This window comes from Mugil cephalus, chromosome 13 (genome assembly GCF_022458985.1).
Source record: "Mugil cephalus isolate CIBA_MC_2020 chromosome 13, CIBA_Mcephalus_1.1, whole genome shotgun sequence".
Classification (NCBI taxonomy): domain Eukaryota; kingdom Metazoa; phylum Chordata; class Actinopteri; order Mugiliformes; family Mugilidae; genus Mugil; species Mugil cephalus.
In genome coordinates this window covers 1,952,823-1,976,370 of record NC_061782.1, presented here as the reverse complement: position 1 = coordinate 1,976,370, position 23,548 = coordinate 1,952,823, and the positions used below count along the sequence as shown (strand labels likewise).

Genomic DNA, 23,548 nt, shown 5'->3' with positions numbered 1-23,548 from the left:
TCAGGTGAGATCTTACAACTTTAGAAAAGTGCATATTGAACAATGGAGGACTTGTACATTAACAACAACTCATGGGATAAAAGTTTTAATGACACCAATGTAAGTAACAACAATTATCAAAACTCATCCTACGACTTTGGCTGCTTTGGAGGCAACAAAGGATTCATCCAATATGTTGTTACATGGATCATCATCTGCGTCGGCCTTCCTTTGATCCTACTGGCCATCTACTCACTGTGTTCTATGGTGAGTCCATTATAACAGATGTGTGTATTTATAATGATGTGTTGTGTACAGTCTGTCAGTATCTGTATTTGATAAATATTTTCTGCACATAGAAAACCTTTGTCAGTCAGTCTGTAGCAGCCGTATTGACCATCAATGAAAAGATACTAGTTCTGTTTAATTCTTGTTGACTTTTACTCAGTGACCTACTTCTATCTCTTCTTAATAAATGATCAGAGTTATATGATGATTAAAGACTAGACTCTAGTCATTCTCTCTACATAGGTTCAAGGCTTTTTAGCCACAACATGAAGCATGTTAACAATTGCTTTAGTTCCTTTTAATAATTCGGGATGGCCGATAATATCGGCCAACCGATGATATCGGCCAATATTAGCCTATTTTTGTAATATCTGTTGATATCCTAATCGGTTTTACCACCGATAATGAAAATAGATAACATAATGCCCCTGCTTGTGGTGCTGCGCGCTCCTGCTGCTGCTGCTTGTGGGGTCCTGAGACATTTACTGGCGCACGATTGATGACCTTATCAAACTGCACCCGGAGCCAAAACAACAACAGAGTGTAGCTAGTGTGGCTAACAGGTTGTTTGCTACCTAAAATTAGTCTGGGCGAAGTAAAAAAAAAAAGCCTGCATATTGGTATACCATATCGGTTGATATCGGAATCGGAAATTAAGAATTTGGACAATATCGGCTATCGGATATCGGCAAAAAGTCAATATCGGACATCCCTATTAATCATGTTTTCCTGCAGGTCAGAAAGGATCATGGTGCTCCAGTCTACATCATCAACCTCCTCATTTCTGACATCATTCAACTCCTCTGCATGATTGGTTGGGTGACAACCAACTGCAACAATATTTTTCTTTATTTTTACTTTTATGGTCTGTTCTCCAGTGTTGGCTTCATGGTGTGTATCTCCCTAGAAAGGTAACTATCTGTCTGATCCAGTTTGTGTGTATCTACATCTGTGTCTAACCATTTTATTAGTCTATAATTCTGATGCTCCTCAAAGACTGTCTATATGTGTCTGTCTTTCATTACAGGTATTTGCTCATCGTCTGGCCGCTGTGGTACAGATTCAGAAGAACCATCAAGACTTATGTGGTGGTCTGTGTCTTAGTCTGGATCCTTCCTCTTGTTTATGTCCTCCCATTGTATTTCTGGCTTGATTTAAAGATCACACTAACCATCGCTGCTATCTACCTCCTCCTCCCCCTCCCTCTGTTCATCTTCTTCCTGGGTGGGACTCTTAAAGCCCTGTCTGCATCCATCAGTGTCTCCTCTGATGAAAAACAAAGAATTGTTGCAGTTTTGGTCGTAGTGCTGCTTATTTACACACTGCTGTTCATGCCCAGCATCGTTTGGTTACTGGCAGGAGAAGACAGAAAGAACTCTAGATTAACCATTGTGTCTGAGATTCTCATTCAGCTGAGTCCTCTTGCAGACTTGATTTTGTACATTTTCACGATGAAAGGAACCACAGACAAGATTTTGGCCTCACTGTGTTGTTGCAGGATGCAGCTTCAGGAATCATCAGATGAACAGCATGAACAGCAGACAGCATGTACACAGTCAGCTTCATGTAGGCAGGAAGTAGAAGTTTTAGTTTAGTTGTTGTAGTAGGAGGCAGTGGCCAGCAGGTGGAGTTGCTGTCATTTCTGACTGCAGAACACAGAGATCCAGGCAGAAGTCTCTGCTACATATTATCTCCTTTTAAAGCAGCTCATCACCAACTGTTGTACAGCTGACACTGAGACAGCAGAGATCCAACAAGTAACAAGTTTCTCTCTAAAGCTGAGCGTTCTGCAGGGTGACAGTTTCTAAACTAGAAGAGTAAATCTGAATGTGTCATTATTCTAGTTATTCTTGCTTATAAAATGCTAAATACCAAATAACTATTGTTATTTTTTTGTATGGTGAGATTGTTTCATCTGTGTTTTGTATCTGTCAGCCTTCTTGTGTATATGCAGCTGTATTCAGTATGCTGCAGGCAGCAGTATATTCCTGCTGCCTGCAGCACCTTCAGTTCTGTTTATTAAATACATTTATTTGGAATCCCAGCCTGGCCATTTCTTTGTCCTGTGTTATCTATGTTTTATATTTACATTTGTGATAAACATGCAGAAAAATAAAAGAACAACTTTCACACTGTAGGTAAATGAGCTGCTGTTGATGTTGTTGAGTTCTCAGGAAAAGAAAAGTTGTTTTGCTTGATCTTGGAGCCGTCCATGTTGTTATTGTCACATGATCAGTGACTAGTCCGCTTCCTGCTTAAACTGTCATGATACAGCAGTCGACAAACTGACTGACTGTTCAACTAGTATGTCTGTATAGTTTGTTATAAAAATTTAATAGTATATACAGAATATGTTAAAGACCTTGCGATATAGTGGGCTATACAAATGCCATTGTATAGTGTGTTAAAAATATCATAAATAACATCAGCTGTCAAACTCTCCAACACCTCTAAAACATGACTCCTCTTCTTCTTCTGTGGTGGTCACCTCTACAGTCTGACTGCGACAGAGGAGAGGACACATGCCTAGGGGTCTTCAGTTAGATTAAACTAGAAGTAGTGGTTTAAGTGGTTCGTATTGAGTTACAGTCACTAAAATCCTCCTGTTCAAATATCAGTTATTTTATATCACATAAAAAGTTCTTGCTTGTTCTTGTTTAAACCTCTGGAAAAAGTCTTCAAGTCAAATTTAAGTTATAAAATGGACTGAGTTTGGAGATCTGACATTTAGACACTTCTAGCTTGATTGGTATTAAAGTGCAGGATCAACTATTTCCACATTATTTATATTTAAATGTGGCCTTTCACTGTGATTCTTTTAAGGGTGACTTACTACTGCAGTCGGCATGAAGTTGACAAGATTTAAAGATGCAACCAGATTAAGAAAGTTATTGGTTGTTGGTTTGGGGTCCTCTGCATCGTCTCTTTAGTGGAGACAATGTGGTTCAATTGTCAGCAGGATGAGAGCCAGAACTTCCCAACCTAGACCATGTCTAATTTGTTAGGTCTCAAATGGAAATGTTGAATTTCTGCATGTGTATCTCCAGATTTGTTCACAGTGAAGGTAAAATAACGCTCAGTGACAGGTAGATAAGTTACGGTGTCAGCAATAATGTTGTGGTGGGGAACAAAAAGCTTTACATCCACCAGTCAAGTTATGTTCCAGCCCTCCTGTGTGGTCAGAACATTTGCATGGTGTCTGAAAGCCTGAGATCATACAAGAGACCAAACTGAACAGACATGATGAGGAGCTCAGACTCCCGGAGGAAGCATAGCGTAGTATGATTGCTGCTCCAAGTTGAAAGCAAGATTATACATATACAAATATGATGTAGTGTGTATAATAACCTGCTTATTCTCCTGCCACCATGTTGTAATTGTATTTTAGTTACTGAACCATTTTACTTACTTTTTAATATTATAGTGTATTATTACCATCAAACATATAGTGACAACTGAACAATTTGGTTTAAATTATTTTATCATACATTTAAGATTAAATACGGCATATTAATAATGAAGTATCATAGCAAATAGTCAATTTGAATTAATATTAGCTTCTCTGTCTTTGCCATAAAGGGGCAAATGATTTGCTTGGCAAAATGATTTAGTCTTTAGTCATTTTATTCGTCCTTAATTAAGTTTGCGAACTACAAACATGAGGCCAACAATCACACATTCACCATCACCAACTGGTTCACATTCACCAATCATATTTCCTCTATTGTTGCCAAAAGAAAGCTGAGCCCTGTAGATTTTTCTCAAAAGTAATCTGAGTACTAACTTCTTCACTAAATGAGTAATTCATACTTTTTAGTGTTCTACATTTATTAACTGCAGTAACTGGTCTTTAAGAAAACCAATCATGTTCGAGTTTTAACCCAAACTGTAGCTCCTCCTCCAACAAGCACATCAGTGAAATGCTGCTTCTATGTAAATCTATTGGGAATTCATTCAAATGTTCATATAATGATGAAAGGTCTTAGACTGACAGGGTACAGGTTTCAGGTGGAAAGCAGCAAACTGCTCCAACAAACACACATTCACCATCATTTCAACTGTTTATCCAACAAAACAATCAACATGGGAATATTTACACAAAACAAAAGAAAAACCATTGCAGTCAATGAGGGTTCACTTACTGTGTTACTTCTTCTTAAACTTGTGAAGCTGCTTGCTTTATCAGTATTTGTGTCTGCATTTCTTAACCTGCTGCCACTCCTTCTTCAGGTCACTTTCAACATATGCAGTACTGGTTGGACTACTTTTCTGTTTCTGTCTCTTGTTAACATTGTTTTTTCATGCTCTGATCGAAAAACCTGAAATGGGAACTTTAATTTGTTAAATAACTGTAAATGAACAGTGCACATTATGAAGCATTACTAAAGTATTGGTAAATACTTCATTAATCATTTATGGAAATGAGAATACAGTTGTAAGTTGCTTGAGTTTTAATACATAAGCATCTATGGCATTTAATGAAATAATTTACCAAGCAGCTATTGAGGAGTTATCAGTGGTTTATAAGATCATTAAGAAAGTGTCATCCAAAGTTAGCACATCTAGCCCTCCCAGTCCAGGGCAGATCACCAGCGGGCCCCAGCCAATCGGCGTTCGACAACTATAAAAGCGGCTTGGGCCAGACAGACGCTTACAGACACCCTCCCAGACAACTTTATGTAGTCTTGAGAGTTACGAATATTAGAGACGTGTGTGTATTACCCAGATTTGTGCCAGGGTAAGATTGTTACTGATTTTGCACTCACGGTTAGTTTTCATGATTGTTTAGAAACACTAGATAGAGAGGTGCTGTTCCTTTTTATTTTTGGTTGTCCGCACGCTACAGTAGCTAGACAGTCTTTTGTTTTAGGAACATTTAAGTTTGTTATTCACCAACACTTACATGTTAGTCCTTAGAAAGACAGGTCCAAGTCCTATTTTTGTTATATTTCTTTATTTGATTTAACAGCACTCGGAGGTCCATTTCTGTAATCCACATTGTCAGAAATGACAGCAGCACCACCTGCTGGCTACTGCCTCCTACTGCAACAACTAAACTAAAACTTCTACTTCCTGCCTACATGAAGCTGACTGTGTACATGCTGTCTGCTGTTCATGCTGTTCATCTGATGATTCCTGGAGCTGCATTCTGCAACAACACAGTGAGGCCAAAATCTTGTCTGTGGTTCCTTTCCTCATGAAAATGTACAAAATCAAGTCTGCAAGAGGACTCAACTCAAGAACAATGTCAGATAAAATCCAGAAATGAGCGCTCATTATTCCATCTGCCAGTAACAAAATGACTCTGGGCAGAAACAGCAGTGTGTAAATAAGCAGCACTACGACCAAAACTGCCACAATTCTTCGTTTTTCATCAGAGGAGACACTGATGGATGCAGACAGGGCTTTAAGAGTCCCACCCAGGAAGAAGATGAACAGAGGGAGGGGCACGAGGTGGTAGATGGCAGAGATGTATTTTGTGACCTGAAAATCAACCATAAAATGGCATGGAAGGACATAAACAAGAGGAAGGATCCAGACTAGGACACAGACCACCACAGAGGTCTTGATGTTTCTTCTGAATCTGTACCACAGCGGCCAGACGATGACCAGATACCTGTAATGAAAGACAGACACACATAGACAGTCTTTGAGGAGCATCAGAATTATAGAATAATAAAATGGTTAGACACAGATGTAGATACACACAAACTGGATCAGACAGATAGTTACCTTTCTAGGGAGATACACACCATGAAGCCAACACTGGACAACAGACCATGATTGTAAATATAAAGGAACATAAGGTTGCAGCTGTTTGTCACCCAACCAATCATGCAAATTAGTTGAATGATGTCAGAAATGAGGAGGTTGATGACATAGACTGGAGCACCGTGATCCTTTCTGACCTGCAGGAAAACATTGGTAAAAGGAACTAAAGCAGTTGTTAACATGCTTCATGCTGTGACTAAAAAGCCTTGAACCTATGTTGAGAGAATGACTAGAGTCTAGTCTTTAATCGTCATATAACACAGATCATTTATTAAGAAGAGATAGAAGTAGTTCATTGAGTAAAAGTCAACAAGAATTAAACAGAACTAGTATCTTTTCATTGATGGTCAATACGGCTGCTACAGACTGACTGACAAAGGTTTTCTATGTGCAGAGAATATTTATCAAATACAGATACTGACAGACTGTACACAACACATCATTATAAATACACACATCTGTTATAATGGACTCACCATAGAACACAGTGAGTAGATAGCCAGTACGATCAGAGGAAGGCCGACGCAGATGATGATCCATGTAAAAACATAAAAAATGAAGCCTTCACTGCCTCCAAAGCAGCCAAACACGTAGGATGAGTTTTGATAATTGTTGTTACTGATGTTGGTGTCATTAAAACTTTCATCCCATGAGTTGTTGTAAATGTGCAACTCCTCCATTGGTCAATATTTATCTAAACAGCAGAATGTGACATGTAGCAGGTTTCTGATCATTTAAATCTGCTCATATGAGGAAGTGAGATATGGGGTCAGAAATGATCATGAAATGTACAGAATCATGATGAAAGACGTCAGCAGATATCCTTTCAACAAAACATCCTCCAAAAATCATTTAGAGGTTTGGTCGATAGAAAGTTCTACAACAGACTTTCTATTAATCCAGTCTGAGGGTTTGTTTCACCTTCATTATTTTTTATGTTGCATCAAATATTTTATTCATTACAGAGACAGTGAACGCTACAGAACTTCTTTTATTCCCTACTCTATCCAGCTGTATAACAGCTCATCTCAAGCTACTTTGACCAATTAATTTCCCTTGTGGATTATTAAAGCCTGTCTAAGTCTATACTCACTTAAGGAGTTGTGAATTTTCACATGTTCAGAGCTCAGTGACAGATAAACAGTGGTTCAGTTTTATTGATTTGTTATCAGGAGGGAAACTTTGTATCAGCGTGAGAAGTTGCTTCTGTGTCCTCAGCAAAACCTCAACCCCTGAACTGACAGTCCATACACTGATGCAGGGTTACACAACTCACAGATCAAAGAAGCAAAAAAAAAGAAAAGAGAGAGAGAGACAGAGAGAGAGAAGTGTGGGTGAAGAGAACTGAGACGACACAAGAGAGAAACACACACATCAATGTTTTGAAATAGAATGACATGGAGGTGTTGTCTTTTTTTCTGAACCTACGTCATAATAACTACATTTGGGTTAATGCACTGTTACCTCCCAGTAAAGTCAACCTGTAAAAATCCATTCTGCATAAACTGTGTAGATGGACACTAAGGTCAAAGGAAGGAAGATGCAAATTATAATCAAACTATCTTTGCCTCTATAGCAGCCATGTCTGGTGCTGTAGCTTCCATAATGATGATCAGTGCTATAGTATAACAGCAGTATAACTGTAGCTGAGAATAAATGAAGGTCTGAAAGATGTTACCAAAGTTATCAAACAAGAACATAAAGAGATATAAACAGCTACCTTGCAGGTTTAGTGGTCATCATCATTGACAAAAGTGAGCAATGATGTACACAATGTTTACAAAATCTCGTTTTTGGTAGCCCTATTCTATTTGCAGGGGGTCGATGTGTCCCTGTGATGCTGGGAGATATATTGTCTGGGTTACAAGTCCCTCGTAGGGTCTCCCAGAGAGACCTGCAACATCTTGCCTGCAACAGGAACTCACGTGGCGAGCTTCTGGACAGGTTTTCTCCATTTATTTCAACATGTAGCTGATATGATGTATTTTACTCCATTTCTTATGGATGTTGTTGGTGATGAGCTGCTTTAAAAGGAGGCAACATGCAGCAGACTTCTACCTGGATCTCTGTGTTCTGCAGTCAGAAATGCCAGCAGCACCACCTGCTGGCCACTGCGTCCTACTGCAACAACTAAACTAAAACTTCTACTTCCTGCCTACATGAAGCTGACTGTGTACATGCTGTCGTTATTCATGCTGTTCATCTGATGATTCCTGAAGCTGCATTCTGCAACAACACTGTATTCACTCAATCCTCACTCTACTGTTGGCTCAGTCCTCTGCATCTAAACAGTCTACTGCAGAATGTGACATGTAAGAAGCTTCACAATTGTTCATATGAGGAAGTGATATATTCAGCCAGATAGGATTAATATCACATAAGTAATCAGGAAAGACGTTTCAACAGAAACATCTTCCAAGAATTGTTTAACCCTTCAAATTCAAAAACAGACTTTCTGTCAATATCCAGTTTGAGTGTTTGTTTCATCTTCTTTCGTTTAGTCTTGCACCAGTTATTTTGGTTTCTGTGAATTTATGCATTATAGCGACAGGGCGTGTTCAGTGTACATGCGTTACAGTGTTATTGTTTTTTGCCTGAGAATTTTGCCATTCAGGAAAGATGTCTGATATGTGGTGAATAAATATAATATGTCAGTCCATGATCAGCTGTCAGTGATTATCACATTAAGACTGTGTTTCAGTGATCAAGCTGAACAATGTCACTATCAATGTCACATCATCATCATCAATATGAATCAGTCTGTGAGATCTTCTACTAAAACATCCAACTAACAAACATGCATGAATAAAGAATGTAGAAAGTGCTGAGTTTGTTTTCTGTTCTCATCTTTATTCCCAGAGATAGAAACAGACTGAACGTGGATGATGAGCAAATGAAAGTATTTTCAGACAAGGAAGCATCACATTTCTCTTTTCCTGTTACTGACTGTATGGACACACTGAAGTGATTAGATATAAGACAATGTTTATTTATCCCACGTATGCGAAATTTATATGTATATATATATATATCAGAAAATATAAATATGAGAACATTCTGTATATGCAATGTGGAATGGAAATTAAAATTGCTAAAAACTGGAAATATAATTTAATTACTAAGATCATAAAATGTAAACAGTGAGGGAAGCGGTGCAAAACCAATGGATGGGTTAAATGGAGAGAAAGAATTCCCCATTGAGGGATCAATGGAGGAGAAACAGAATCACATCATATAGACCTTTAATTGAATAAATGATCAACAGCAGTTTTATTTAGCGCTTTATAAGCAACAACAACTTGAATAATGACACATTCAGATTCACTCTTCTAGTTTAGAAACTGTCACCCTGCAGAACGCTCAGCTTTAGAGAGAAACTTGGATCTCTGCTGTCTCAGTGTCAGCTGTACAACAGTTGGTGATGAGCTGCTTTAAAAGGAGGCAACATGCAGCAGACTTCTGCCTGGATCTCTGTGTTCTGCAGTCAGAAATGACAGCAGCACCACCTGCTGGCCACTGCCTCCTACTACAACAGCTAAACTAAAACTTCTACTTCCTGCCTACATGAAGCTGACTGTGTACATGCTGTCGTTATTCATGCTGTTCATCTGATCATTCCTGAAGCTGCATTCTGCAACAACACAGTGAGGCCAAAATCTTGTCTGTGGTTCCCTTCCTCATGAAAATGTACAAAATCAAGTCTGCAAGAGGACTCAGCTCAAGAAGAATGTTAGACACAATGGTGAAGCTAACGTTCATTCTGATTTCTACTGTCAGTAACCAAATGACAGTGGGCAGGAACAGCAGTGTGTAAATAAGCAGCACTACGACCAGAACTGCCACAATTCTTCGTTTTTCATCAGAGGGGACACTGATGGATGCAGACAGGGCTTTAAGAGTCCCACCCAGGAAGAAGATGAACAGAGGGAGGGGGAGGAGGATGTGGACTGCATACATTGTGAATGTGACCTTCAAAGGTGCTAAAAAATGCAACGGGATGATACAAACAAGAGGGAGGATCCAGACTAGGACACAGACCACCACGGAGTTCTTGATGTTTCTTCTGAATCTGTACCACAGCGGCCAGACGATGACCAGATACCTGTAATGAAAGACAGACACACATAGACAGTCTTTGAGGAGCATCAGAAGTATAGACTAATAAAATGGTTAGACACAGATGTAGATACACACAAACTGGATCAGACACATAGTTACCTTTCTAGGGAGATACACACCATGAAGCCAACACTGGACAACAGACCATAATGATACAGAAAAAAGAAAAGGATTTTCTCTGAGTTATTTTTGTCAGCCACCCAACCAATCATGCAGAGGAGCTGAACCAGATCAGAAATGAGGAGGTTGATGACGTAGACTGGAGCACCGTGATCCTTTCTGACCTGCAGGAAAACATTGGTAAAAGGAATTAAAGCAGTTGTTAACATGTTCTGAACTTCACCTCCTCCAAATATGACATCTGGCTCTGAGCAGAAACTGCAGTCAGAGACATTTATCCATCTAAGAACCAGATGAACCAAGACTTTTACACCTGAGCCGAGTCAAAGACAATCATTTACTGACAGACTGTACACAACACATCATTATAAATACACACATCTGTTATAATGGACTCACCAGAGAAGACAGTGAGTAGATGGCCAGTAGGGTCAGAGGAAGGCTGATGCAGATGATGACTAATGTAAAAACATATACCATGATTCCCTCTTTGCCAACATAGCAGCTATGAGCAGAGCAGAATAGAAAATAGTTGTAGGAGTTGTAATCATTAGTGAAGCTGTTATTTTCATCATAACTTCCATTCGATGTGGTGTTGATGTTGAAATGTTCCATTATTCTGTTTGAATCCTGAATCCCCACTCTAGTGTTGGTTCTGTCCTCTGCATCTAAACAGTCTACTGCAGAATGTGACATGTGGGAAACTTTACATGAGCAAATTTGTTCATATGAGGAAGTGATATATTTGATCAGATCAGTATCACATACGTAATCAGGAAATACATCTGCAGATGTTCTTTTAACGGAAACATCTTCCGAGAATCATTTTACACTTCAAATTCATGCAACAGACTTTCTATCAATCCAGTTTGAGGGTTTGTTTCAACTTCTTTCTTTTAATGTTTCAGGGGATATTTGTTGTGTTTGAATTTATAAATTCTATATGTCTGTATCACATCATCATCATAAATCATAAAATGTAAACAGTGAGGGAAGGCAGTGCAAAACCAATGGATGGGTTAAATGGTGAGAAAGAATTCCCCACTGTGGGATCAATGGAGGAGAAACAGAATCACATCATATGGACCTTTAATTGAATAAATGATCAACAGCAGTTTTATTTAGCGCTTTATAAGCAACAACAACTAGAATAATTACACATTCAGATTCACTCTTCTAGTTTAGAAACTGTCACCCTGCAGAACGTTCAGCTTTAGAGAGAAACTTGTTACTTGTTGGATCTCTGCTGTCTCAGTGTCAGCTGTACAACAGTTGGTGATGAGCTGCTTTAAAAGGAGGCAACATGCAGCAGACTTCTGCCTGGATCTCTGTGTTCTGCAGTCAGAAATGATAAAAATCAACTTTAATATTTAGCCAAGGGAAACATTAAATGTTTATACATTGGATTGTTATTCTTTTCTTTGCAACATTTAAAATAAGATGGAGAAGTTCCTTTCAACCTTATATAAAGCAAAAAACTCATCATTCTGTTATTTACTCACTTATTGAGTCATAATTTCCACATGTTCAGAGCTCAGTGACGGATAAAGAGTGGTTCAGTTTTCTTGATCGTTATCAGGAGGAAATATTTATATCAGTGTGATAAGTTGCTGCTGTATGTTTTGCGAAACCTCAACCCCCTGAACTGACAGTCCAGAGACTATACACTGATGCACAACTCAACTCAAACCTCAACCAGATGATAAAAAACCACTGATAGAAACCTGTGGTAGGTCGTGTCTCTTATTTTTAGCATATTGCTTTTAAAAATACTGCTTTTTTTTTCTGTTTTTTTTTTTTTAGGTTTACCAGACACATTGAGGTGTATTTACACAAAGTATCTGTATTGGATCATTATCACTGATACCTGCCTGAATGTTATTGGCACATATATTGTGCCAATAACAGTGGTTTTATTGATTATACAGTTGTTTTGTGTGCAGAGGCTTTTTTGCTGCTGCTAATGTCATTATTATTGTTAACGGTAGTAGTATACAGGAATTGACACATGCATTAGTAGTAATGGTAATAATTATTATTTTAATTTTGTGTACATTAGTTTTGTGTTTACTGTTTATTTAAGAAAGGGACAGTGCAATTTCATAGAACACATGATTACCCATGGTTAAAAAAGCCAGAATTAGCCAGAAGGCTAGTTTTCATCTGTAGTCCCCTGGCCTTGATGTAAAAAAGGCAATAAGCATACAATACATGTACAATATAATACAGATACATAAACAACACTTACTGTATAATTAAAAAAAAAAAAAAAAAAAAACAATCAAAATACAACACAACATTTTATCATAACATCAAAACATCAGAGCATCACAACATATTTTAGTGTTGGCAGCTATAGGTGTTGATAAGCCACGTTTTCAGTTTTTTTGTAAAGCCCTTGTATGTCGTGAGCAGTTTAATCTCCTCAGGTATTGAGTTCCACACACTTGCACTCCTTACTGACCAGGCCGACTTACTGAAAGTGCTCCTGCGCAAAGGAATATAACAGTCACCTCTGACAGAGCCTCGAGTGACACGCTCAAGGCTGTTTCTTTGGCTGATGAACTCTGCCAGAGGATCTGGAGCCAATTTATGGAGCACTTTGTAGGTCAGTTTTAGGTCTGCAAATGTGTGAAGACTGTCCCAATTTAAAATACTATACTTTTTTAAAATTTCACAGTGATGATAGTGCCTAGGTTTTTTATCCATAACTTTAATTGCTTGTTTGTACAAGATTTCCAATGTTTTTTTTGAGCTCTGACCAGCCTGGGACCAGCTAGTTAGGCAGTAGTTGAAATGACTGAAAATCATCGAATGCAAGTACATTTTTGCGGCTTCAGTAGACATTTCATTTCGAATTGCACGAAAATTAACGAGGTTTAACTTGATTTTTTTACACAATTTGCCAATTTTGGATTACACCCACAGCCCAGAGAGTCTGGAGAAGGCCACTGTGAGAAAACAGTATACATCATCTCCTCTCATCTTCTACTACCTCTTATCCTCACTAGGGTCGTGGGGGTTGCTGGAGTCTATCCCAGCTGTCTTTGGACGAGAGGCGGGGTCCACCCTGGACAGGTCTCCAGTCTATCTCAGGGCTAACACAGAGACAAACAACCATTCACACTCACACCTAGGGTCAATTTAGAGTCACCAATCAGCCTAACGAGCATGTCTTTGGAGGGTGGGAGGAAATCGAAATACCCATAGAAAACAAAAGCAGACACAGGAAGAACATGCAAACTCCACCCAGATAGGACATTTTTGGTGGGAGGCATTAGCGCCACCCACCACGCCACTGTGCCTAACGGATTACATTATTATTATCAATATTTTTTATTATTATCAGTATTATTGTTATTATTATTATTATTATTATTGTCAAGTTCAGTCTGATTTTTGTTACCACAGCTCGGCGCAAACTTGAAAAATTGCTTAATCAGCTTCAAAGACTCAGTTCTTCTTATTCTTTGCTTTTATTGCCTTGTGGTTGCTTGAAAAACAGAAGAAGTTGATAACCCGATAAAATAAACAGAAAAAAAAATCTTTAACCATCACATTTTGTCATTTACTTTCATAAAAATCCATTTATCCATTTCAAAATATATTTCAAGAATAAGTTATTACATTTAACTTAGAATCTCATATTTATACTTAAACACCTTTTTTTTCCTCTAAATTTACTTAAAAGATTCAAATTAAGTTCAGACTCAAAATCAATTCAACTCAAAAATTATTCAACCTATAATGCACTTGTTTTCATGAATACACTTGGCACAATCACATTCAGTCCTTTGTCTCCAACCAGTTGCATCTTCTTAGCTGATCAGGAACTCTGGTAATCTCTTCTTTTTTCCAGGAGAAAGTGAGTAAACCAACTTCTCTTTCTTTTCTTCTTCTTCTTTTTTTTTTATATTTCCAGGAGCAGGTGAGAGCAAACATTTCAGGTCATACTTCCTTCCATTAGGTGTGCCAGTTAATATGGTCCCTCTAGAAGCATGTTGGGATCCTCTGACCTCTTTTCCTGTGTCCGCCCCCTGTAGGTCTGGAGCATATTTCGCTGGCAGCTCACTGAACTGTGCTTTGACACAACAAGTATTGTTATTATTATTATTTAGGCCTGGGGTTTACAAAGCCTATTCTGAGCATCAAGCCAGGAAAAATACTGCACTCTTGAATGAAAGTATGTTCACAACCACTGTTTTTATGATGTAAAGACCAATGTCTGAACCAGTGAACCAGTGGGAAAAACAAGCAAGTGGCACACAGCAGGAAAGGAGAACCCTGAGGCAAAGACAACAATGCCAACATTTCTGCAAAGGCAAGTCATACCTCTGTGAACCCCCATTAACTTCAGTAACAACAAATGCTGATTGTTAAACAGTGTATGAAAAGGTCCTAGGAGACAGCTATTCTATTGAGATGACTATTGGCAGCATCTCTACAACCACAGTCACCTCTGGAAGAGCCAAGTGACTGCAAACAGAGGCAAGTTTTCATTTTGTCAGTCTTGAAATACCTCAATAACCCAATGACACATTTTTAAAACATTTATGCGACTAACAGTATAATTGGTTTCTATTTTTGTATTGTAGTGCACATTTCATTATGCAGTACATGAAAAGAGAAATCTAAATCAAATCAACATTTGGTCTGACCATCCTTTGCCTTACAGACAGCATCAGTTCTTCTACTTACACGCAGATTTTGAAGGAACTTGTCTGGTAGGTTGTTTCAAACACCTTGGAGAACCAACCACAGATCTTCTGTGGACGTAGGCTTCCTCAAATCCTTCTATCTCTTCATGTAATCCCAGACACACTCCATGACGTTGAGATCAGGGCTCTGTGGGAGCCATGCCATCACTTCCACAACTTCTTGTTCTTCTTTACTCTCAATATAGTTCTTGATGACCTTGGCTGGATAAACTCAGGGCCAGTCATCCTCCTCCCTGATGGTATTACTGATGAATAAGTATCTGCCTGTATTTCTTAGTGACTGATGCAGATAATGACTAATGTGGAAACATACAGGATGAATGCATCTTTGCCCTCATAGCAGCCACTAATGGTGCAGTACTGGTAATCGTTGTGTTCATTGTTGTTGAAGCTGGTGTTGTTTTCATCATAACTTTCGTTCCATGTGGTGCTGATGTTGAAACGTTTCATTGTGTGAATCCTGGTGTTTGAGAGATTAGAGAGATTATCTGTCTGATGTCATTCAGTGATGTCATGAAGCTTTGAGGTGTACGTTGAACACAGTATACCTTTAGTTCAGTATCAATGTTGGAGAGAAACAAGGAGGAAGAAACAAACAACTGCAGGATGAAGGTGTTCAGTACATATGTGAACAATCAATGATAAATGATGGAATAAAATAACTTTTCTGTTGTTATTCATGAAATTGTGCTTTGCTGCTATATAAATATCAACAAAAGACCAGTGATGGGAATAACGGCGTTTAAATAAACTGCATTACTAACGGCGTTATTTTTTTCAGTAACGGGCTAACTAATTACTATTTCCATCATCGCCGTTACTGAAAATTAAACAGGGGGCATTATAAACTACAGCTGTTGTCATCCGATTGGCTCTTAGCCACGGGAACTGTTTTTTTTGCTGAAGAGAGGAGGGAGGGGCGATACTACAACAGCATAGTTTGTGATGATTGGCTAAGGTGGAGTAAACTTTCACACCCAACCAGCAGAGGTAATCCATTAAGCTCAAAGAATAACTGATCCAAAATCATCCTGTCATATCCACCTCTGTCAGTTTCCCTTGCAGTGTGCTGAAGGCAACTCATTGCATTAGTAAAAAAAAATCCTAATAATAATATGATAATAATAATACTCTCCTCATTACCATTTACTGCTAACAAAAAGTTGCTTTGAAAAAGAACTTATACATAGATAAAAAGTACTTATAAAGTTGCCTTCATGATTTCAGTTGTACCACACAGCCTACATTTAGCTAGCAGTAAGCTCCCAGTGCTGTGCACCAATTGAGGAATGAGACTAAGAAACTATCTAGAAACTAACTTCCTGTTTTAGTAATCGTGACTATAGTAGTGTTTGTGAGAGAGTATAATGTAACATGTGAGAGCAAATATGAATTATTTCCTAAATGGCCTCTCATAGTTCTGAATACTGTGTAATGAAATACAGTGGTATGGCGGTATATTAAAAATATATATCATTACGGAAAAAAATATTCATTATGAACCGTTATACCGCCCATCCCTAGAAGGAATGTAACTCGGGATTAAGAATTCAGGAGCAATATGAGGAAAACAGGAAACTACCTTGGGCCTATGTGCCTCAGGGTATGTAAGGACATGTCAAGACATCATCAGTGGAACATTACAGAAAATGATGCCCAAGTATTGATTAATAAGTCATGAGTATGATATTCTTATTGGGTAGAAATGCTTGTATGATGGTTAGTCATGATGATATATCCGATATAGGATTTCTTTAATATTTGAGAGAATAAAAGAATAAATGCAGAAGTACATTTCGAGATAAAAGCGTTGACACAGACTGTGCTGCATGTGGACTGAGCCACCTCTTGTTAAAATGGTCACAGGAATCATATCAACCAATATTATTTCAATAAAGCGTCGTCATCATTTCAGATAATTTTCAATGAAAACAGAATCATCGGAGAAGAATTTAGCACTATCTATATCACTGTATCAACACTTAACAACAGACTTTCTATCAATCCAGGTTGAAGGGTTGTTTCACCTCCTGTCTGTTATTGTCTCGTCTTGTCTTCGTCCCTCTCCCCGGCCACTTAAAGGGGATTCCAGAGGAATCCCCAGGCGCTTCCAGGCCAGACAGGAGAAGTAATCTCTCCATCGTGTCCTGGGGTTACCCCGAGGCCTCCTACCGGTGGGACATGCAGGTGGAACACCTCTAAAGGGAGGCGTCCGGGAGGCATCCTCGGCAGATGCCCGAACCACTTCAACTGACTCGACGTTGAGGAGAAACGGTTCTTATCTGAGCTCCTCCCGAGTGTCTGAGCTCCTTACCCTATCACTAAGGCTGAGCCCGGCCACCCTACGGAGGAAATTAATCTTGGTCACTTGTATCTGTGATCTTGTTCTTTCGGTCATCAGCCAAAGTTGATGACCATAGTTGAGGGTTGGAACATAGACTGACCGGTAAATTAAGAGCTTCACCTTTCTGCTTAGCTCTCTCTTCACCACGACACCATGACAGAGCGGTTAAGCGCCTGCAACATTGTCCGATCCGTCTGTCGACCTCCTGCTCCATTCTGCCCTCACTTGTGAACAAGATTCTGAGGTACTTAACTCCTCCACTTGAGGCAGGACTTCCTCCCCGACCCGGAGTGAGCAATCCACCCTTTTCTGACTGAGAACCATGGCCTCAGACTTGACTTGACTTACTGATCTTCATCCCAGCCGCTTCACACTTCGCTGTGAACTACTCCAGCAAGAGCTGGAGGTCACAGTTTGATGAAGCTAAGAGGACCACATCATCCGCAAAAAGCATGGACGAGATCCTCTGATCACCAAGTTCGACACCCTCCACCACCCGGCTGCGGCTAGAAACTCTGTCCATAAAAGTTATGAACACAACTGGTGACAAAGGGCAGCCCTGGCGGAGTCCAACTCTCACTGGGAACAAGTCCAACTTACAGCCGGCTGCACGGACCAAACTCGCGCTCCTTTGGTACAGGGACTGAATGGCCCTTAGAAAGGGGCCATCCACCCCATACTCCCGGAGCAACCCCCACAGGATGCCCTTGGGGACACGGCTGTAGGCCTTCTCCAAATCCACAAAACACATGTGGACCGGTTGGGCAAACTCCCATTTCCCCTCCAGTACCTTAGCGAGGGTAAAGAGCTGGTCCATGGTCCAACGGCCGGGGTGAAAACCGCTGTCTGTTAATGTTGCACTGGATAATTTTGTTCGCGTGAATTTATAAATTGCAGAGACACAGTGTGGTCAGTGTTCATGCGTCACTTCTGTTTTCCTGAGAACTAAAACATAAATATAGACAGCAGCTCATTTACCTATCTGGTGCATCCAACAACAACATGTTCCGTTTTCAGTTAGAGTTACAGTCATGATTCACAAAACCTGCTGAAGGTGTTCAGGTCTGGAAACATATCAAATATGTGGTGAATAAATATAATATATCCGCAGCCCTGAGGCAAAAGCAGCTTTTCAGTTTGTTAGTTCTGGCTTTTATTGTCCTCAACCATTTGCCCGACCACAGCAGTTAAAATACGAAGTGTTTGTAGTTTGATAAGTTTGAAAAACTGAAAATTTCAAAACAACTTTCTAACATAACGTCCAATAAAACCAATCACCAATCTGTCTCGGGGTCTGACTTTAAATTTCTCAAGAATAATCTAAATCAGGCTAATACAGGCCAAACATTTGGAAGCAAAAGCTCAAAAAAATTGGACCTGTGACAACTGGACAAGTTCTCTAGACTGACAAAAGCAAGGTTGAACTATTTGGTTCAAAACGCAGAGTCAAAGTCAACGGACAAACTGGTGAACGTCTCAAAGCACCACGTGTAAAAGCACAGTAAATCAAGGAGGTGGTAGTGCTATGGTATGGGAATGTTTTGCAGGAGATTTGTTTGAAGTAAAGGGTATCACGAAGAAGGAACTGTACCACTCCATCCTCCAGCATCATGCAGTTCTATCTGGACTAAGACTTGTGGGTGGAAAGTTTGTTATGCAGAAAGATAATGACCCTAAGCATTCTGCCAAGTTCTGTCAAGTTTACCTAGACAAAAAAAAAGAAGAGAAAGGTGTTCTTATAAAGATGGTTTGCTCCCTCATTCTTCAGGCCTCCATCCAATCGAGCCTGTATGTGATGAATTTGATTGATCAGTCAGAAAAGCTCGTCCCATGAATCATCAGTCTCTTCTTGATGGACTTCAGAAAGCTTCGAATGCATTTTCTGGCACATACCTTAAAAAACCTGTGGAATATTATTTTTATAGTCTGTTTCTAGAATAGTATGTGTACATACTGTAAATGACATATTTGATTTCACTGATGCATTCTTCATGCCTAAAGTTCAAAGCAGTTTAGAAATTTACTTTTACATGTGTAACTTTTTTTTTTTGTTATTTCTTAATAATGACTGAGTTAAAGTTAAAAAGATCTCACCTGAATGAGTTCCTCTCAGTGGTGTTGGTTCTGTCCTCTGCATTTAACAGTCTACAGCAGAATGTGACATGTGGGAAGGTTCATATATTCAAATCTGCTCAAACGAGGAAGTGAGATATGTGGTCAGATATAATTAAAATGACCAAAGGAATCATCACGATAGATATCAACCAATATTATTTTAACAAAACATCCTCCAAGAATCATTTAAAACAGACTTTCTATCAATATCCAGTTTGAGGGTTTGTTCCATATTTACTTGTATGTTTCACCAAATACTTTTGTTTGTGTGAATTTAAAATTATAGAGACACAGTATGATCTGTGTTCATGCATCACATATTTTTTCTTTTTCCTACACACACAGCAGCTCATTTGCCTACAGTGTGAAAAGGTGTTTGCCCCTTCCTGGTTTCTTATGCATATAATTTTGCATATTTATCACAAAAGTAAACACAAGAACAAGAGAATACAAGTAAACACAAGTAACAGTTTTTAAATTATCTGTGACTGGTATCTAAATTTATTTGATGATCAGAAACATTTAAGTGTGACAAAAGAAATGCAAAAAAGAAAAAAGTAAAATAAGAAGAAGAAGGAAGGAGGCCAACACTTTTTCACACCACTGTATCTGGTGCATCAAACAACAATGTGTCCTGTTTTCAGTCAGAGTTACAGTCATGATTCATGAAACCTGCTGAAGGTGTTGAGGTCTGGAAACATATCAGATATGAGGTGAATAAATATAATATGTCAGTCCATGATCAGCTGTCAGTGATTATCACATTAAGACTGTGTTTCAGTGATCAAGCTGAACAATGTCACTATCAATATCACATCATCATCATCAATATGAGTCAGTCTGTGAGATCTTCTACTAAAACATCCAACTAACAAACATGCATGAATAAAGAATGTAGAAAGTGCTGAGTTTGTTTTCTGTTCTCATCTTTATTCCCAGAGATAGAAACAGACTGAATGTTTAAACATGGATGATGAGCAAATGAAAGTATTTTCAGACAAGGAAGTGTCACATTTCTCTTTTCCTGTTACTGACTGTATGGACACACTGAAGTGATAAGACATGAGACAATGTTTATTTATCGTACGTATGGGAAATTCCTTGTCACATTTGGGAAGAATTAGACAAGAATATGTACAAAAATCAATATTTCAAAGAATATACAAAAAAAAAAAAAAAAAAAAAATCAGCACAAATATATAGAGCGAGATATAAGGACATTCTGTATACACAGTCTGGAATGGGAATTAAAATTGCTAAGAATTGGCAATATATAATTATAAAATATAAATTGTTAAGATTATAAAATGTAGACAGTGAGGTTGTGCAAGATAAGGCAGTTTTGTTTTTCCATTTACACTATAAGCAACAACAACTAGAATAATCACACATTCAGATTCACTCTTCTGGTTTAGAAACTGTCACCCTGCAGAACGCTCAGCTTTAGAGAGAAACTTGTTACTTGTTGGATCTCTGCTGTCTCAGTGTCAGCTGTACAACAGTTGGTGATGAGCTGCTTTAAAAGGAGATAATATGTAGCAGAGACTTCTGCCTGGATCTCTGTGTTCTGCAGTCAGAAATGACAGCAGCAGCACCACCTGCTGGTCACTGCTTCCTACTACAACAACTAAACTAAAACTTCTACTTCCTTCCTACATGAATCTGACTGTGTACATGCTGTCGTAATTCATGCTGTTCATCTGGTGATTCCTGAAGCTGCATTCTGCAACAACACAGTGAGGCCAAAATCTTGTCTGTGGTTCCTTTCCTCATGAAAATGTACAAAATCAAGTCTGCAAGAGGACTCAGCTGAATGAGAATGTCAGATAAAATCCAGAAGTGAACGCTTAATATTTTACTTGCCAGTAACCAAGTCACTATGGGCAGGAACAGCAGTATGTAAATAAGCAGCACTACGACCAAAACTGCCACAATTCTTCGTTTTTCATCAGTGGAGACACTGATGGATGCAGACAGGGCTTTAAGAGTCCCACCCAGGAAGAAGATGAACAGAGGGAGGGGGAGGAGGAGGTAGATGGCAGCGATGGTTTGTGTGATCAGAAAATTAACCTTGTAATAAAATGGCAGAACATAAACAAGAGGAAGGATCCAGATTAGGACACAGACCACCACAGAGGTCTTGATGGTTCTTCTGAATCTGTACCACAGCGGCCAGACGATGACCAGATACCTGTAATGAAAGACAGACACACATAGACAGTCTATAATTCTGATGCTCCTCAAAGACTAAGAAAATGGTTAGACACAGACGTAGATACACACAAACTGGATCAGACAGATAGTTACCTTTCTAGGGAGATACACACCATGAAGCCAACACTGGAGAACAGACCAAAACGATAAATATAAAGGAACATAAGGTTGCAGCTGTTTGTCACCCAACCAATCATGCAAATTAGTTGAATGATGTCAGAAATGAGGAGGTTGATGACGTAGACTGGAGCACCGTGATCCTTTCTGACCTGCAGGAAAACATTGGTAAAAGGAACTAAAGCAGTTGTTAACATGCTTCATGCTGAGACTAAAAAGCCTTGAACCTATGTTGAGAGAATGACTAGAGTCTAGTCTTTAATCGTCATATAACTCTGATCATTTATTAAGTAGAGATAGAAGTAGTTCGTTGAGTAAAAGTCAACAAGAATTAAACAGAACTAGTATCTTTTCATTGATGGTCAATACGGCTGCTACAGACTGACTGACAAAGGTTTTCTATGTGCAGAGAATATTTATCAAATACAGATACTGACAGACTGTACACAACACATCATTATAAATACACACATCTGTTATAATGGACTCACCATAGAAGACAGTGAGTAGATGGCCAGTAGGATCAGAGGAAGGCCGACGCAGATGATGATCCATGTAACAACATAATTGATGAAATCTGTCTTTTTTCCAAAGCAGTTGGATGAGTCTTCATGTGCGTTGACACTGAAGTTGGTGATATTAAAACTTTCATCCCATGAGGTGTTGTTAATGTGCAACTCCTCCATTGTTCAATATTTACGTTTTTAAAGTTGTAAGAGTTCACCTGAATGAGTTCCTCACTCTAGTGTTAGTTCTGTCCTCTGCATCTGAACAGTCCACAGCAGACTGTGACATGAACGAAGCTTTATATTTGTTCATATGACGAAGTGACATATTTGATCAGATAGGATCAATATCACATAAGTAATCAGGAAGGATGTCAGCAGATATTTTTTTTAAACGGAAACATCTTTCAAGAATCATTTAACACTTTAGATTTACGCAACAGACTTTCTACCAATCTAGTTTGATGATTTGTTTCACCTTCTTTCTTTTAATGTTTCACTAGATATTTGTTGTGTTTGAATTTACAAATTCTATATGTCTGTATCACATTATCTGTCAGGCCGAGACTCAAAGCAGGACTCAGAATGTAGAGATAAGAAATGACAAAAGGCTTTTATTGGATTCTCCAGAGATCCCTCACTGAGGGACAAACAAATGGCTATAAAAAAAAAAAACCTAGACGCTAATCTGACCACTGAAAACGAAAAAACTCTCCAGAAGGAGGAAAACTCAAATTAAAGAAACAAATCAAAAAATAACACAAAACACTCCGAATGGAGGAAAACCTCAGGACTAAGGATCTAACTAAGAAAAGACTTAAACAAAACTCTCTCTTCGAGAGGATTCACAGGCTTACTTGAAACTTCTTTGGTCGAAGACATGAAACAAGGCACGAGAACAGGTTGAAGACGATAACACTCTGGCACAAGACAAGGGGAACACAGACTACTTAAACACATGGAGGGAAATAGGGGACAGGTGGACACAATCAGGAATCAGGGAAGACAATCAGACTGGTGACACATGAGGAAGGGCAAGTGACCTGAAATGAGAGGAGAATTACTTTTCAAAATAAAACAGGAAATGACAGGACAAAACAACCCCAAGACAAGACACCCTCACCACGGTGTGACATTATCATCATCATTATGAATCAGTCTGTGAGATCTTCTACTAAAACATCCAACTAACAAACATGCATGAATAAAGAATGTAGAAAGTGCTGAGTTTGTTTTCTGCTCTCTTCTTTATTCCC

At 38.8% G+C, this 23,548-nt stretch overlaps 4 protein-coding genes across 4 annotated transcripts; 1 reads left to right on the top strand and 3 right to left on the bottom strand.

The window, feature by feature from the left end:
* Positions 1-42: 42 nt before the first annotated feature.
* On the top strand, positions 43-2,797 carry LOC125019025 (G-protein coupled receptor 4-like). Its single transcript, XM_047603528.1, has 4 exons — positions 43-246; positions 1,003-1,178; positions 1,295-1,768; positions 2,764-2,797. Exons 1-4 carry the CDS (start codon positions 43-45, stop codon positions 2,795-2,797), a joined length of 888 nt encoding a protein of 295 aa, XP_047459484.1.
* A 2,427-nt stretch (positions 2,798-5,224) lies between these two features.
* LOC125019024 (G-protein coupled receptor 4-like) lies at positions 5,225-6,719 on the bottom strand. The gene is made up of 3 exons (XM_047603527.1): positions 6,516-6,719; positions 6,001-6,176; positions 5,225-5,884 (listed from the first exon to the last, which is right to left on the bottom strand). The coding sequence occupies exons 1-3, from the start codon at positions 6,717-6,719 to the stop codon at positions 5,320-5,322; spliced, it is 945 nt and encodes a 314-aa protein (XP_047459483.1). The 3' UTR covers positions 5,225-5,319.
* Positions 6,720-9,651: 2,932 nt separating this feature from the next.
* Positions 9,652-10,893, bottom strand: LOC125019023 (G-protein coupled receptor 4-like). Its single transcript, XM_047603526.1, has 3 exons — positions 10,678-10,893; positions 10,258-10,442; positions 9,652-10,141 (listed from the first exon to the last, which is right to left on the bottom strand). Exons 1-3 carry the CDS (start codon positions 10,891-10,893, stop codon positions 9,652-9,654), a joined length of 891 nt encoding a protein of 296 aa, XP_047459482.1.
* A 10,203-nt stretch (positions 10,894-21,096) lies between these two features.
* Positions 21,097-22,512, bottom strand: LOC125019022 (G-protein coupled receptor 4-like). The gene is made up of 3 exons (XM_047603525.1): positions 22,278-22,512; positions 21,763-21,938; positions 21,097-21,646 (listed from the first exon to the last, which is right to left on the bottom strand). The coding sequence occupies exons 1-3, from the start codon at positions 22,470-22,472 to the stop codon at positions 21,097-21,099; spliced, it is 921 nt and encodes a 306-aa protein (XP_047459481.1). The 5' UTR covers positions 22,473-22,512.
* Between the last annotated feature and the right edge of the window lie 1,036 nt (positions 22,513-23,548).